The sequence below is a fragment of the Myxocyprinus asiaticus genome, chromosome 9 (assembly GCF_019703515.2).
Source record: "Myxocyprinus asiaticus isolate MX2 ecotype Aquarium Trade chromosome 9, UBuf_Myxa_2, whole genome shotgun sequence".
NCBI lineage: Eukaryota > Metazoa > Chordata > Actinopteri > Cypriniformes > Catostomidae > Myxocyprinus > Myxocyprinus asiaticus.
In genome coordinates this window covers 1940001-1955171 of record NC_059352.1, presented here as the reverse complement: position 1 = coordinate 1955171, position 15171 = coordinate 1940001, and the positions used below count along the sequence as shown (strand labels likewise).

General features: G+C 37.3%; 1 protein-coding gene across 5 annotated transcripts in view; it reads left to right on the top strand.

Annotated features, from left to right (window-relative positions):
- The window catches only part of LOC127446003 (potassium voltage-gated channel subfamily KQT member 2-like), a 75980-nt gene that overhangs the window by 8044 nt on the left and 52765 nt on the right, over positions 1–15171 (top strand). For all 5 annotated transcript variants that reach the window (XM_051706587.1, XM_051706589.1, XM_051706586.1 and 2 more), the window contains exons 2-4: positions 7371–7461; positions 7563–7689; positions 8553–8728. In XM_051706587.1, coding sequence (XP_051562547.1) covers positions 7371–7461; positions 7563–7689; positions 8553–8728 — 394 coding nt within the window. The remainder of the gene's footprint in view (positions 1–7370; positions 7462–7562; positions 7690–8552; positions 8729–15171) is intronic.

Genomic DNA, 15171 nt, shown 5'->3' with positions numbered 1-15171 from the left:
TATGTGACCTAGGCTTTTTAACATTTTGATGTACAATTATGAATACAAACTTTTGTTTCTTTGGAATAATGTGCACTGATGAATCGTTCACAATAAGATGAGGAATGTATATTTAGAAAGTAAATAGAGACAAGGAGTGAATGATGACTTTAATTTGTTGTGCAGGTTTGAGGTGTGACTGATGGTGTGTGTGTGTGTGTGTGTGTGTGTGTGTTTATTTGGTGTGTGCAGCAGATCGAGGAGCATGTGTTTGTATTTAGCAGTCTGAGCTGGTCTTTGGCTTTGCTCCATTTCAAATGACCAAAGCAGCTGCCAGCGGTGGGGAGTTTAATGATCAAAATGAAGTTATAATTCTCCTCCATACTGAGGGAAACACATCAAGGCTTGTTAAAGAGAGGTGTGCGATTAATCTACTAAATGATCAGACTTACATAGCCATATCTAGAGAACAGAATATTAAAGAGGCCTCCCAGAACACCCAAGCAATCGCATAGCAATGCACTAAAAACATCAAAACGCCTTAGTAGCTACATAGTAATGCCCTGGTAACTACCCACAACCCTAGCATGGTGGTAATGAGTTTTGCACAGGCAAACACCATTCGATTTGTTCAGAAAATGTAAGAATATATATATATATACTCTATGTATACACACACACGTGCAATAGATGTACTGCAGGGTCAGTTGAGCGGTTTAATAACCTTCTGTGATCACAGCACGTGTCACAACCCTGAGAACAATCATCAATCAAACACACACACACACACACACAATGTGTTACAGTATGCAGTGACTCTACAGTGACATACTGTGTGTCTCCTCAGAACAGTCAGTCCAGTGTGAAAAGTCTTTCACAGCACAAAATACATTGACTGCATCAGTCATAAAGAGATGTGAATCTAGTATTTTAACATTTACTTGACATCTTTCTAATTGGGATACCTTTTACACTAATAATAATAGTCTTCAATCCATTACATGCTGATTTCATTAAATGGATAGTCTGACTCTAAATTCTGATTGTATGAGCTGCACTTGAAGAAATATTTCACCCAAAGATGAAAATTACGTCATTATTTACTCACCCTCATGTTGTTCCAATGGCGTATTTTCTTTTAAGTGTGAAACACAAAATGAGACCTTAGGTAAAATGTCTTTTGCATACAATGAAAACATACATTGGCTTTCTTATGCGGCATATTCCAAGTCTTCTGAAGACATACGTTCGTTTTGCGTGAGGAACAGACCAAAATAGAAGTCGTTATTCTCTGATAATCTCTCCCTTCGTGGAAGCTCTCAAATCTCATTTGTGCTCGTGCTCAAATAAAAAATGGTACTTTTAGATGCATCGTTCCAGGTTGCGTGTGTGTGTGTGTGTGTGTGTGTGTGTGTGTGTATTTGTGTTTGTATTTGTGTGTGTGTGTGTGTGTGTGTGTGTGTGTGTTTTGTGTGCATGTGTGTGTTTGTGTGTGTGTGTGTACTTGTGTTTGTGTGTGTGTTTATGTGTTTGTCTCTGTGTGTGTTTGTGTGTGCTTGTGTTTGTTTGTGTGTGTGTTTATGTGTTTGTATGTGTGTGCTTGTGTTTGTTTGTGTGTGTGTGTGTGTGTGTGCTTGTGTTTGTTTGTGTGTGTGTTTATGTGTTTGTATGTGTGTGCTTGTGTTTGTTTGTGTGTTTGTGTGTGTGTTTATGTGTGTGTGTGCTTTTGTGTATTTGTGCATGCGTGCGTGTGTACGTGAGTGTGCTTGTGTTTGTTTGTGTGTGTGTGTGTGCATGTGTGTGTGCATGTGTGTGTGCTTGTGTTTGTGTGTTTGTATGTGTGTGTGTGTACGCTTGTGTTTGTTTGTGTGTTTGTGCGTGTGTGCGTGTGTGCGTGTGTGTGTGTGTTTGTGTGTGTGTGTATGTGCATGTGTGTGTGCTTGTGTGTGTATGTGTGTGTGTGTACACTTGTGTTTGTTTGTGTGTTTGTGCGTGTGCGTTTGTGCGTGCATGTGTGTGTTTGCGTGTGTGTTTATGTGTTTGTGTGTGTGTGTGTGTGTGTGAGTGTGTGCGCTTGTGTTTGTATGTGTGTTTATGTGTTTGTGTGTGTGTGTGTGTGTGTGTGTGAGTGTGTGCGCTTGTGTTTGTATGTGTGTTTATGTGTGTGTCTGTGTGTGTGTGTGTGTGTATGTGTGTGTGTGTGTGTGTGTATATGTGTGTGTATGTGTGTGTGTGTGTGTGTGTGGGCAGGTTTAAGTGGTTTAGAGGACTTTTTTTTTAGGTTATAAACTGGTAATTACAAGGGTATTATGCTATAAATGTGGTTTATGAGGACATTTCTAGTGTCCCCATAATTCAAATCACTTATAAATCATACTAAATTATGTTTTATTGAAAATGTAAAAATGCAGAAAGTTTTTTGTGAGGGTTAGGTTTAGGGGTAGGGTTAGGGGATAGAATCTATAGTTTGTACAGTATAAAAATCATTATATCTATGGAGAGTCCTCATAATGATAGCTAAACCAACTTGTGTGTGTGTTTATGTGTGTGTGTGTGTGTGTGTGTGTGTGTGTGTGTGTGTGTGTGTGTGTTTATGTGTTTGTATGTGTGTGTGTGTGTGTGTGTGTGTGTGTGTGAGAGAGAGAGGGAGAGAGCTTTACAGGGTCATGAGTGGGTGGAAGAGCACCTGTGATGTCATCGATTGCTCACAGTTCTCTTGTTCTTGTTAAAAGCGTTTAGATTTGACTCCTTCTTGCAGGGAATCCACAACATCATGATATACAGGAGAAAGAATACACACAAAGATAGACTACTGTATATGCATTATACACTGGTTACTCATGTAAAACTTGCAAAACAACTAATGTTAATTTAAAAGGGGTCAAAGTTTCTTGCACCAAAAACAGTCCTAATTTAATTTGATATCTCTCCCACTTATAGCGGAATTAAATAATATCTTATTTTCATTAAATATGGGTTAAAAACTAGACTATACATAACAGTAGCTGACACTCTGAACGGTATTACAATAATAGTTTTGCTGGGGGAAAAATTGCATATTAACTCTCACAGCTAGATGACAAAACTTTTGGTAAGTATTTGACCTGTAATATTTTTTTCCTTAATTTCCAACATGTTTATAGATTGAAAAAAAAATATTGCTCAAAAGTATCTAAGCGTAGCAAAAATGCAATGCTCTGCGTTAGGATTTACAATGATCATCGTTAAACTATTCCAGATTATTTTAATGTATATATATACATTACATAGAGATTGGTATTTTTTATTATTTTGATCAGCAAATATATCATCAATATCAATAGTCCTCGTTAGTTTTAAATAATCAAATTCCTTTACTGTTCAAAAATGTAACCTTTATGCTTGTTATGTATTATTGTACATACTGTATACTTTTGTGTGTTGAACTGTGTCTAAAAACATTTTGCAAAACCTAAATGCCCAGAGTTACAATTTTCAATCTTCTTCCAAAATTTACACCAAAACAAATAGCCAAGGCAAGTTTATTTATATAGCACATTTCATACACAATGGCAATTCAAAGTGCTTTACATAAAAATCATAAAGAAAATACAAGATGCATAAAAAATAAATACATTTTAAAACAAATATGCATAAAAATCATTTTTTATTACAAGCGGCTTTAAGGGAGTGGAACAAATATATCATCAACATTAATGCATGGGTCTCTGAGGATTAAACAGACTGTTTTTCTTTTTTTGTTGTTTTTGCTGCTGCACCTTTAAGGGGTCGTTCACACCGAACGCATTTGTGTCTGTCTGTGCTGTTTTTCAGTTGTTATTCTACAATCTATACTAATAGTTATCTCAAAATTAAAACAAAAATAGTTTACTTAAGCTTGTTTTATAACTATTCTTTTTTTTTTCTCCCAATTTGGAATGCCCAATTCCAACTACTTAGTAGGTCCTCGTGGTGGCGCGGTTACTCACCTCAATCCGGGTGGCGGAGGGCAAGTCTTAGTTGTCTCTGCTTCTGAGACCATCAATCCGCGCATCTTATCACGTGACTCGTTGTGCATGACACCGCGGAGACTCACAGCATGTGGAGGCTCATGCTACTCTCCGTGATCCACGCATAACTTACCACACACCCCATTGAGAGCGAGAACCACTAATCACGACCACGAGGAGGTTACCCCATGTGACTCTACCCTCCCTAGCAACCAGGCCAATTTGCTTGCTTAGATGACCTGACTGGAGTCACTCAGCACGTCCTGGATTCGAACTCGTGACTCCAGGGGTGATAATCAACATCAATACTCGCTGAGCAACCTAGGCCCCCCAGTTTTTCACTCTTCTTACTAGTTTTAATTAATTGAATTAAGGTACAACAGGGTAAAAGGCTCCACTGATTTTATTTTCTCCCAAAACACGAAATTTTCCTGCAGAATATTCCTGATACATGAGATCTTTGCGTGTGATGTCTAAAGTTTGATTTTTAGGCAATTTGATCAAATATTTAATATTTTTTAAAATGTTGTAAATTTACGTAGCTTATAAATATCCTCGAAATGATCACATTTATTTTGAGATAAAATATTTATTTGTCATTTTCACTTTAGTTTAAGGTGATATATATATATATATATATATAAAACAATTCAATAACTGTCCAATAAGTGAAAGGATACACTATAAAAATCCTGGCAGCTGTGGTTGCCAGAATATTTATGTAAAAAATACAGTAAAAATTTAAACAACTTTACAGAACAACCTGTACATTTTACAGTTTAAAACTGTTGTAATTTACATGACCACACTAGCACTGTAAAAAAACAGTCATAAACTTGATATTAACCTTCTGAAACTGTAAAAATCTGCTTTTTACTTTATAAGTTATTGTTAATCACCATAGTAGTTACAGAAGGGCACATGATGACATGAAGTTCACCAATAGTGACTCTTCTAGGAGCAATGACCAATAAACATGTCGAGACAGTGCTCAGTATGAACACTAGAGGCGCTACAACAACAACAACGACTTTTTATTCGCTTTCACACAAATCACGAGTAAAACGGGAGATTATCAGTTCACAAACACTTACTTTACTCTCTGTTCCTCACACGATGCTATCTCATGACATCTAAACACTTGCATTTTAATGTTTGCATTACATAACCAACTACATTTACAATCTTGTTTGAGCGCGATCTGTGTGTGCATGCTTTTGTTAGTTCTTTTCATCTAACTAATTAATCCTCGTTAAACACAGAACAGTCCCATCTCATGTTCCCCCATGATATTTGTTAGGTGAATACGCTGACAGAGATAATTTTCAGTGTAAAAAATAGACTTAAAGAGGCAGAAAACTCCTTTAAAATTGGCCAGCAGGGCATTATATTCCATTCAGCGTGTACGTTAAGTCCAATGCCTGCTAGGAGGGATTACTGCTTTGTGGTTGTCGACAAAGTCTTTCTCCATCATTTTACTGAGTGAAATATGTTTCTGTGAAAGCTGTGAAATCAAGACCCACGATTGAGTAGATTTTCATTTATCAGCACAGTGTATGTACAGTACAGACACTGTCAATCAAGTCATGTTTGTCATGGACATCTCAGAGCGACTATTACTTTTTCTTCCTTCAACGAACCAGTAAAACAGCCTTATATCTATTAAAACCTTATAGAAAAGACTGTGAACAATGCATGACACAATTGTGAATAAACAACTTTTTAACACAGTAAAAGCCATTTTCTGACAAAGAGAGTCAAAAAACTTAACAGTATGTGAAAGTATCAGAAAGTACCTTTTTGAACGTTTGTTTTTTTAAAGTGTACTATTGGACTACAATAAAATACTCTGACATGCTGACCCTCACAAAAAAGTTCTCTCAGAGTACAATATACCATATTAGTACCATGTTTTGGGGAGCATGTACCACAGTAGTACCATGGTATTCTTTGAAGTATCTTAGAGTACCATAAAATACTCTGACCTGTGCAAAGAAAGTCCCTTTACACAACAAAAATACAATGGCAGTACCATTTTTATTTATTTATTTTACATATACAGTTGTAATACTATGTACCATAGTATTTCCTTTTTGTTTTTTACATATACCATAGTTGTACCATGTTTTTATTTTTTACATAAACAAATGGTAATGTCATATTTTTTAGACATGTACAATAGTATTACCATTGTCCATTTGGAAGACCCATTTGAGACCGAGCTTTAACTTCCTGGCTGATATCTTGAGATGTTGCTTCAAAATATCCACATAATTTTCCTTCCTCATGATGCCATCTATTTTGTGAAGTGCACCAGTCCCTCCTGCAGCAAAGCACCCACACAACATGATGCTGCCACCCCCATGCTTCACAGTTGGGACGTTGTTCTTTGGCTTGCAAGCCTCACCCTTTTTCCTCCAAACATAATGATGGTCATTATGGCCAAACAGTTAAATATTTGTTTTATAAGACCAGAGGACATTTCTCCATAAAGTAAGATCTTTGTCCCCATGTGCACTTGCAAACTGTAGTCTGGCTTTTTATGGTGGTTTTGGAGCAGTGGTTTCTTTCTTGCTGAGCAGCCTTTCAGGTTATGTCGATATAGGACTAGTTTTACTGTGGATATAGATACTTGTCTACCTGTTTCCTCCAGCATCTTCACAAGGTCCTTTACTGTTGTTCTGGGATTGATTTGCACTTTTCACACCAAACTACATTCATCTCTAGGAGACAGAATGCGTCTCCTTCCTGAGCGGTATGATGGATGCGTGGTCCCATGGTGTTTATACTTGCGTGCTATTGTTTGTACAGATGAATGTGGTACCTTCAGGCTTTGGAAATTGCTCCCAAGGATGAACTAGATTTTTTTTTTTACATGCACAATGGTAATGCCATGTTTTTTAGACATGTACCATAATATTACCTTTTTTTTTTTTTTTACATACCATAGTTGTACCATTTTTTTTGGACAAATACCACAGTGTTATCATTTTTATTTTACATATACCATGGTAATATTGTGTTGTTTATGGAACTGTGAAGGTACTTTTTTGATAATGGAATACAATAATTGTATAACACCCCTAAGTGTACCAAAAGTACCATAGGTTTTTGGACGTATACCATGGTAGTTCCGTAGTATTCTTGGAAGTACCTTGGAGTACCATGTAAATACCATGGGACAAACATTTCAGTTTGAAAATATATTAAATATATCAAAGTACCATGGTATTACCATCTGATACCACCTCCGAACTTCTACAGTAGGTTTTGGGTACTTTGAGGAAGTTCTGTGACATGTAAATAAGTTTTTAGGACAAATTTAAACTCAAAGTATAGCAAAGAAAACACACATACACAGTTATTTAAAAACTGTTTTTTTTTTCTCTCTCATTCTTTTAGTTTTCTGCTGGTCTTCTCGTGTCTGGTTCTGTCTGTGTTCTCCACCATCAAAGAATATGAGAAGAGTTCTGAAGACGCGCTCTACATACTGGTACATTAAGTTGCACAGGACATTAATATTGATTTAACGTGTTTACAACTGTGGAGGGGTCTATACACTGTCATGCTAATGTGATGTGTGTGTATGTGTAGGAAATAGTAACTATTGTGGTTTTCGGTGTGGAATACATCGTTCGGATCTGGTCTGCAGGATGTTGTTGTCGATACAGGGGATGGAGGGGGAGACTCAAATTTGCCAGGAAACCATTTTGTGTTATCGGTGAGTGTATCTCATATAGTATATATTAAGAGATTAAGGAAATCAAAAATGCATCACTACAAAAATGCTAATATAATCAGGGCATAGGCTAATTCATTCATACATATAGTATGTACTCCCATTATTTATGTCCTTCAGTGTAATATCGGTATGTTCATTTGTAATAATAATATATTTAGCTGCAATTGGCGATATACTTGTAAAGCTACTATTGCTGCTTCAGGCAAATCATTGTAAATACAATCCATTTGGTATACTGTATTTTGCTGGCATGGTCTGAGATCATCTGACAAATTTGATTTTAATTGAATAAAATATGTAGTGGAAGTAGTAAAACAACAGTTCACTAGATGACCACTAGGCGACGCTGTCCCCAAACTGCTCATGTACCCTCAAGAAAGGATATCGATGATGCTTACCAAGTTGCATTTCAATACACCAAAGCGTTGTGAAGATAAAGCTACAATAAAATATATGATAAAATTGGCGGGGGAGAAAATTAATTTGCCCCACCTCGGAAAAAATGGTGGCACTTTCTCCAAAATTGGTAGGTAGGCTTAGATCATGGTAACTGTGACATCCACCAATTTCTGTGTCGATTGAACAAAGCATTCCCAAGATACAGCCTGACATTTGGTACTTGACCTCTATTAATTTAATTGCAAAAACCTACGGATGGTACAGTATACAAACATACATCCTGTCACATAATAATATGTCTTATATTTTAAATACTTATATAATTAGCTCTAACCCATTATTAAAATAGGCCCTAGTAATAAAGTTCTACCCACCCTCATTACAGTTTCAAATTCCCAGTTCCCAGGTAGTTGGAAATTCACAAATGGTGTTGTATTCCACAGACATCATGGTGCTGATTGCCTCTATATCAGTACTGGCGGCTGGGACGCAGGGGAATGTGTTTGCCACCTCTGCAATCAGGAGTCTCCGATTCCTCCAGATACTTCGAATGATCCGTATGGATCGCCGCGGAGGAACCTGGAAGCTCCTGGGATCTGTTGTCTACGCTCACAGCAAGGTAACCAAAGAAGATGAAAGTGGCTGAAATTGCTCAGTAACCATAGAAACATAATTTTTGTGTTGCCAATTCCAATTTGCTGGAAGGTTTCAAATCTTTTTGAAAAGATATCATATCTAACATTTGTAGGTCACTCTCCTTCTTGTTGCAATACATCTATTTAAAATCTCCATTGTGGTCTGAAGCTTTCAGTAGAGCTACAAGACAACAGAGATCTATTGGTTTTCTCAGAAAATCCATGCAGTTCTTACCAGTTGTTAAGCCAGTAATTTAATGCCAGTTGCCATTAATGTAATAAAAGTTCTAGCAAGAATAGCAAATAACGAGAGATGTGGAAAAGAAGCATTACCATTGACATACGTAGAGATGTTCCGGATGACCTTCAGCCTCCACATCCTGGTCAATAAGCCTTCCCAAAAAGGGGTGCTGCCGTTGGTATAAAAATGCCCACTTTTCACCATCCAATTAATTCCGATGTATATAATATTAAGTTCTGAACATCATTGTATTTCACTTTGTATATCCAGTTTTACTCAGAAATATGTTGCATTATGGGAGTAAAATGGGTTGACAAATATCCCATTACTACGATCAACAATCCCAGTTTATTAACTGCAAAGTTATCTATTTTTCAACCCCTTTCAAATGCCCTCAAGATAGTGCAAATAGTCCAAATATCATTTTGAAAGGTGCATTTTTGTGTTCCCCAGTGGTTGCGCCACAGGGCTCCATTGGTTAAAATGTTGTACTCAGCAGAAATTGAAGATTGAAACCACAGCTGCTTTAGCAGCAGCCGCTCAATCGTGTGTCATTTGTCAAGCCTAACATTTCCAGCTGCTGTGTTAAAATGGATCTGATTGGCCAGTCGCCCTCATAAAACAGATCTGGTGGCATCTTCTTGGCCAAGTGTGGCTCCTTGACTCTTCTGAAACAAGGGGGAAAGGGTCATGGGGTAGACAAACCTTAATGAAACATCCTGATGAAGTGTCACATGGAATGGATTTGGACCATGATGGAGCATATTGGATCTGTTGTTGTTGGTTTGCGGTCGATTGGACTTGGCAAGACATGAGCTAGTACTGAAAATTCAGGGAGCACAATCACAGGGAAGTTGCAAATGTAGCCTGCTGAGAACCGACAGGAACAAGCCATGCAGAATTTTAGAAATCACAACAGTCGATTTGAGTTTATGCAGAGCAATTTGTCAATCAACTTACAGAGCAATTGTCAATCTGTTGTTGATGCACTTTCTGCATATAACAGTACACCACAATGACCATTTCTCTTGACCTCCACATTAGAAACATTATAGACAGTCACATTTTATTCTATATTAAATCATATAGAATATATAACATGTATAATATAATTTTTTAAATGTCATGATATGCCTTGACTCAGGCTTGTGCGGCTACTCATTTTAAATAGTTGTTTAACTGCCCTTAAAAAATAGAAAATTAGTGTAAATGACTCAGAAGTTGCATTAATCTAAATTTTTCCGCTACTATCCACATTTTAGAAACATTGATGATTGTTCCAATTGATGTCCTTCATTTTGACAGATAAAATCCAAGAATTTTTTTTTTAAACCAAAGCGCAACACTTTAAAGGAATATTCCATGTGCAAAACAAGTTAAGCTCAATCGACAGCATTTGTGGCATAATGTTGATCACCACAAAAATTTATTTTGACTCATCCCTCATTTTCTTACAAAAAAGCAAAAATCGATGTTCCAGTGAGACACTTACATTGGAAGTGAATGGGTCAGTTTTTGGAGGGTTTAGAAGCAGAAATGTGAAGCTTTTAATTTTATAAAAGCACTTACATTAATTCTTCTGTTAAAACTTGTGAATTATTTGAACTGTAAAGTTGTTTAAGTCGTTGTAAGGTTTTACGGCGTAATGTTGTCATGGCAACAAAGTTGTAAAATTGGATATAACTTTACACAGAAAAGGTTAGTAAATTATTTGATCACACTAAAATCATGTAAACACGCATATTGTTTACGTCTTGTGTCTATACTTTTGAAACAGTGAGTATTTTAACATTTACGGATTGGCCCACATTCACTTCCATTGTAAGTGTTTTTGTTTTTTTTAATTTGTGGTGGTGCCATAGTGGGCTAAAGCACAGAAATGGTAAGCAGAAGGTTGCCGGTTCAATCCCCACAGCCACCACCATTGTGTCCTTGAGCAAGGCACTTAACTCCAGGTTGCTCTGGGGGGGATTGTCCCTGTAAGAAGTGCATTGTAAGTCGCTTTGGATAAAAGTATCTGCAATATGCATAAATGTAAATGTAATGCCACAAATGCTGTCAAATGAGCTTAACTTGTATTGAACCTGGAATATTCCTTTAATGGTCAAATAAAACACCTAGAAAAATAACACTCGCTTAATCTGAAGCTCAATGTTTACCTTATGTATATGACTCAAAGGTTACGTTACCCTAAATTTTACCACTATTTTGATTATGTATTTCCACGCAGATACACAGGAAACATTTTGTAGACTGAGGAGTTTTACTCCTGTGATCACCATATGGAACAAGCATAGCTGAACCCTAGCCACAAATTTGCCACTTGTTATTTTCACATGCAAATGAGCTTTTGATTCGCCGCAAATGTTTGCCAGAAGTTTGCAGCTCTTCACCGGTAGTGGTGAACCTCCGGCAAACCTTTGGCAAAAATGGACAGTTTGCTGCAAGTTTTCCGCAAAGCTCATTTGCATGTGAAAATTATGAGTGCCTCACAATGTGATTCACAAATACTCGGCACAAACTCAACACGTCTACTCATGGCAAAACTAACCGAGTAGTTGACTAGTTGGTACAACCAATATATCTAGATACGCACAGGATCAGTCTCTCTTCCATATTGTTTTGATTATCGCGCCGCCACCACCCACGAAATGATACATCATGTGAATTACCCAGTAATCACTGGCTGCACTTCGAAAGGTCAGCGATAAATGGGATCGTAGTTATAATAGTTTTAACTTTGAGCATCGCATTACAACGCTTGACCTGTGTGCAACACCAGGGGTAATGATTTAGCATAATGCTACGCTCCACGGAGTTCAATGCAATGGGTAACATTGATGCAAGTCATACGAGCAGAGAAAACCCACTCTATTTTTAGCTCTGCTTATTTTCTCCATCTTTTGTGGTTCCTCAGCAGTTTTCTCCTCTTTCGAACACACGGGGCACATCGGCTGTTGTCTTTGTGATGAAAACACGTATTCCATCTCTAACAAATGGACACATGATTAAAATAGCAAGCTCACTTGAGCTTTACAAGAATAGCACGCTAACAGGCTGCGTGTGGAAAGGAGAGCCGTCTGTGACATAAAGCAATAGTTTGATAAATAATTAATGCTGTGTAAATTAAATGAAAGATGAAAAATGGGTTATACAGTTAGTATGACATTGTGAGAAAGATAAAAACTTGATGATATGAAATAATTTCTCATAACGGGATTCATAACCCATGCAAAGTCATTTTAAGCACCAGTCTTAGATTTAAGGGATTTCCTTTGTTTACTTTGATCATCAAAGCCTCAAAATTAGATTCTCATCTCCCTTAACTGGTATTACTGGTCTGCTGAAGATGCCCATCTGGTCTGGTTGGCATAACTATCTGCCCAGTCAGACCAGTAATGTACTTGGCCAAACTGAGCGTTCTTGGAATCCACCACCCCTAATCTGCCAATTAACCACTGCCACGTTCACACACGGCTCCTGGGAAACTGGGCATCAGGGTGTGCTGACTCTCTGCCAGGGTACACACAGTCTCTGCCACAGACAGCACACCCAAAGGACCACCCACTGTCTGTTCACTTACCATCTGATTTTTATTGTACACAAAACTGGCAAACAAAAATTATGTGCTGTACTACACGTTTGGCTGCAGTTTCTCTGTGAAATGTCCAGCGGGGGGCGCCAAAAGTGAGTGAAATTATGTTGAAATAAGACAAAGTTTTTAAGGGGAATTTTAGATGGAGGTTTTAATGATTAAAACATACCTCCCTAACCTAAAACTTTAGCCTAAACCTAAACAACAGTGTTCTAAAAGCAAATAAGACACCCTTACCCTAAACCAACACCCAAACCTAACCGATAGTGTTTTAAAAGCAAATGCGGCATGAAAGGCATATTTTCTGAAGCAACTGCATCATTTCATGTCACTTCAAAGACACTTTCGTCTAATGTGTCAGCTTGCGTCCTCGTCTGGACTCCAACCATGGTCTTCCATGTCCAAAGTCCAACACTCAATCAGGTAAGCTACCGCGCAAGCTAATCACATTGGAATTAGTGGATAAATGTAGGTGGGTCTGTAATAAAAGCATTAAAATTTATCATTTTTCAAAGGATGTGTTAGAGTAAAATTGTTTCGATATCATAAAAAAATTAGTGTTAATAAAGTAATAATTATCCAATATACTCATAATTTGTGTAAAAGTGAATAAAACGCACAGTTATGGTAGCGCCTCTAGTGTTAATTTCACCAAGAAACTGTGGCGAAACGTAAAACCCTGTTTACAACAATTTAGTTATAGTAACGTTCAGTAACAACTAGCTTGCTGAAATCACCAGTTCCAATCTGATTGGAAGTTGCGCTTACAAGGTACTGGGTTGATACTGTGGAAATCATTTTCGTAATTAGTGTTTTGTCTTGTTGTCAAATAAAAATCATCCTTAAAACTAGATAAATTAACGTGAGAAGCTAAATAACTTAATAAGATTTGTTTTTAATAGATAATATATTTTGAATTATGTTTTTCTTTTTATATCCAAATTTGGTGAACTTTATGCTTAAAGCGAGAAAAAACATTGTGCCATATAACAACTTTTACCAGAAAACAAGACTAAATGATTTTTTGAGTTTTTAGGGTTTTGTTCAAGTCACTTAGTGTAATATAATCAGTATTTATTACTTTTGGTCGGGCAAAACTATATTTTCAGTGTTTTCTGCGCAGCCAGTCGTGGACTGACAGTGCGGTGCAATTATTTGAATGAGTTTTATTTCATGTCGGTCAATAATTGTGGTATCAAATATTTATAAAATATTTACAGAAACCTGCCACTAAATGGCATGTAAAAACAAAGCAAACTCTGGTTGGTCACTTTATATGTCATTTACACGGTCTCTTCCTGTGTAAGTGGGCCGTTCTTGGCCAGAATAATCAGTAGTGGTGGGGGTTTTGATTCATCCCATTGATTTGAGACTTTTGAATCCGTCGCCAAAAAGATTACTTCAGATTCCTTTAGTGACCATTTCTGTAAATTACGCATTTGGGCCAGTAGGTGGCGATAAATGAGAGTCTTTTATGTGCTTTGGATGAGTCATTGAACCATACCAGTACTGTAGATTCAGTTCGTTCATGAACGAGGAGTCTCGTCCAAACTCGAATCACCGACTAGTTCAGTAAAAGGCCGTATTCATTCAGTGGGTCAAACCAATGATATTCTCCTTAACAGCCCTTAACAGTCTAATGCTGTTGGCTGATAAAAGCCACCGAAGCAGTCTCACGCTTTAAACTATGAAAGAAATAGACTTACATGAACAAGAGTCAGTATATGGAAGTGAACTAAAATGGTTTGTCCACTTAAAAGATTCATTCAAAAACACTGACTCGTTTCACAAACATCACTAATAAGCAGCAAAGTGGATATAGTCAAAAGCACTTATACCAATCTGAGACAGTTTTGTCATTCAAGTCCCAAGATCTCTGAGGTGCTGTTAAGAGTTCGGCCTCAGGCGATGTCTCTTTCAAGGGCAAGAAACTAGGCAGGCGCTTACAGTGCATTTTTCAGTCTACAATGTATTGCAGTGGCGTTGCGTTCCAGTCGCTGTGTTTAAGTGGTGTCCCATTTCTTAACATCCACTGGAAGGTTGCAAAGAAAAGCACTTGCTGACGAAGCACAACTTCGAATCTTAGGCTTCTTTCAGAAGTATTGTGCTGTGCAGTGATTTTTTTGCTACATCAGTAGACGTTCTCATAAGGTTTTGGCTAATAGAGCAAAATAATCTAAATTAACATTGGAAAAACAAAAGGTAAGGAGGTTAGGTTACATAGCATGGGACTTTGTGAGACTTAATTACTGCTTTAACATTCATTGTGTTTTGACTTTTAGGTGCGAAACACACTCAAGTGCGTGAATGTAAACACTTCTAGCTATGCAAGCTCGATATCATGTGTTATTATGTTTCGAAGTGTGGGTCACTATTACGGGCAGTAGCACGAACATCTCCAATAGTAAGTTTTCTCAACAGTTTGAAGAGAATCTTACTGTGCAAATTAACTAAACTGCCCACATCTTTATAGCTAGCTACCTGAATAATAACACAGTTTAATAGCACAAACATTTGACGGAAACTCTGTCGCCCCCTTGAGTACTGAGATTGTTACCGCCATAGTATTGCAAGAACGCAGGTACATAAAT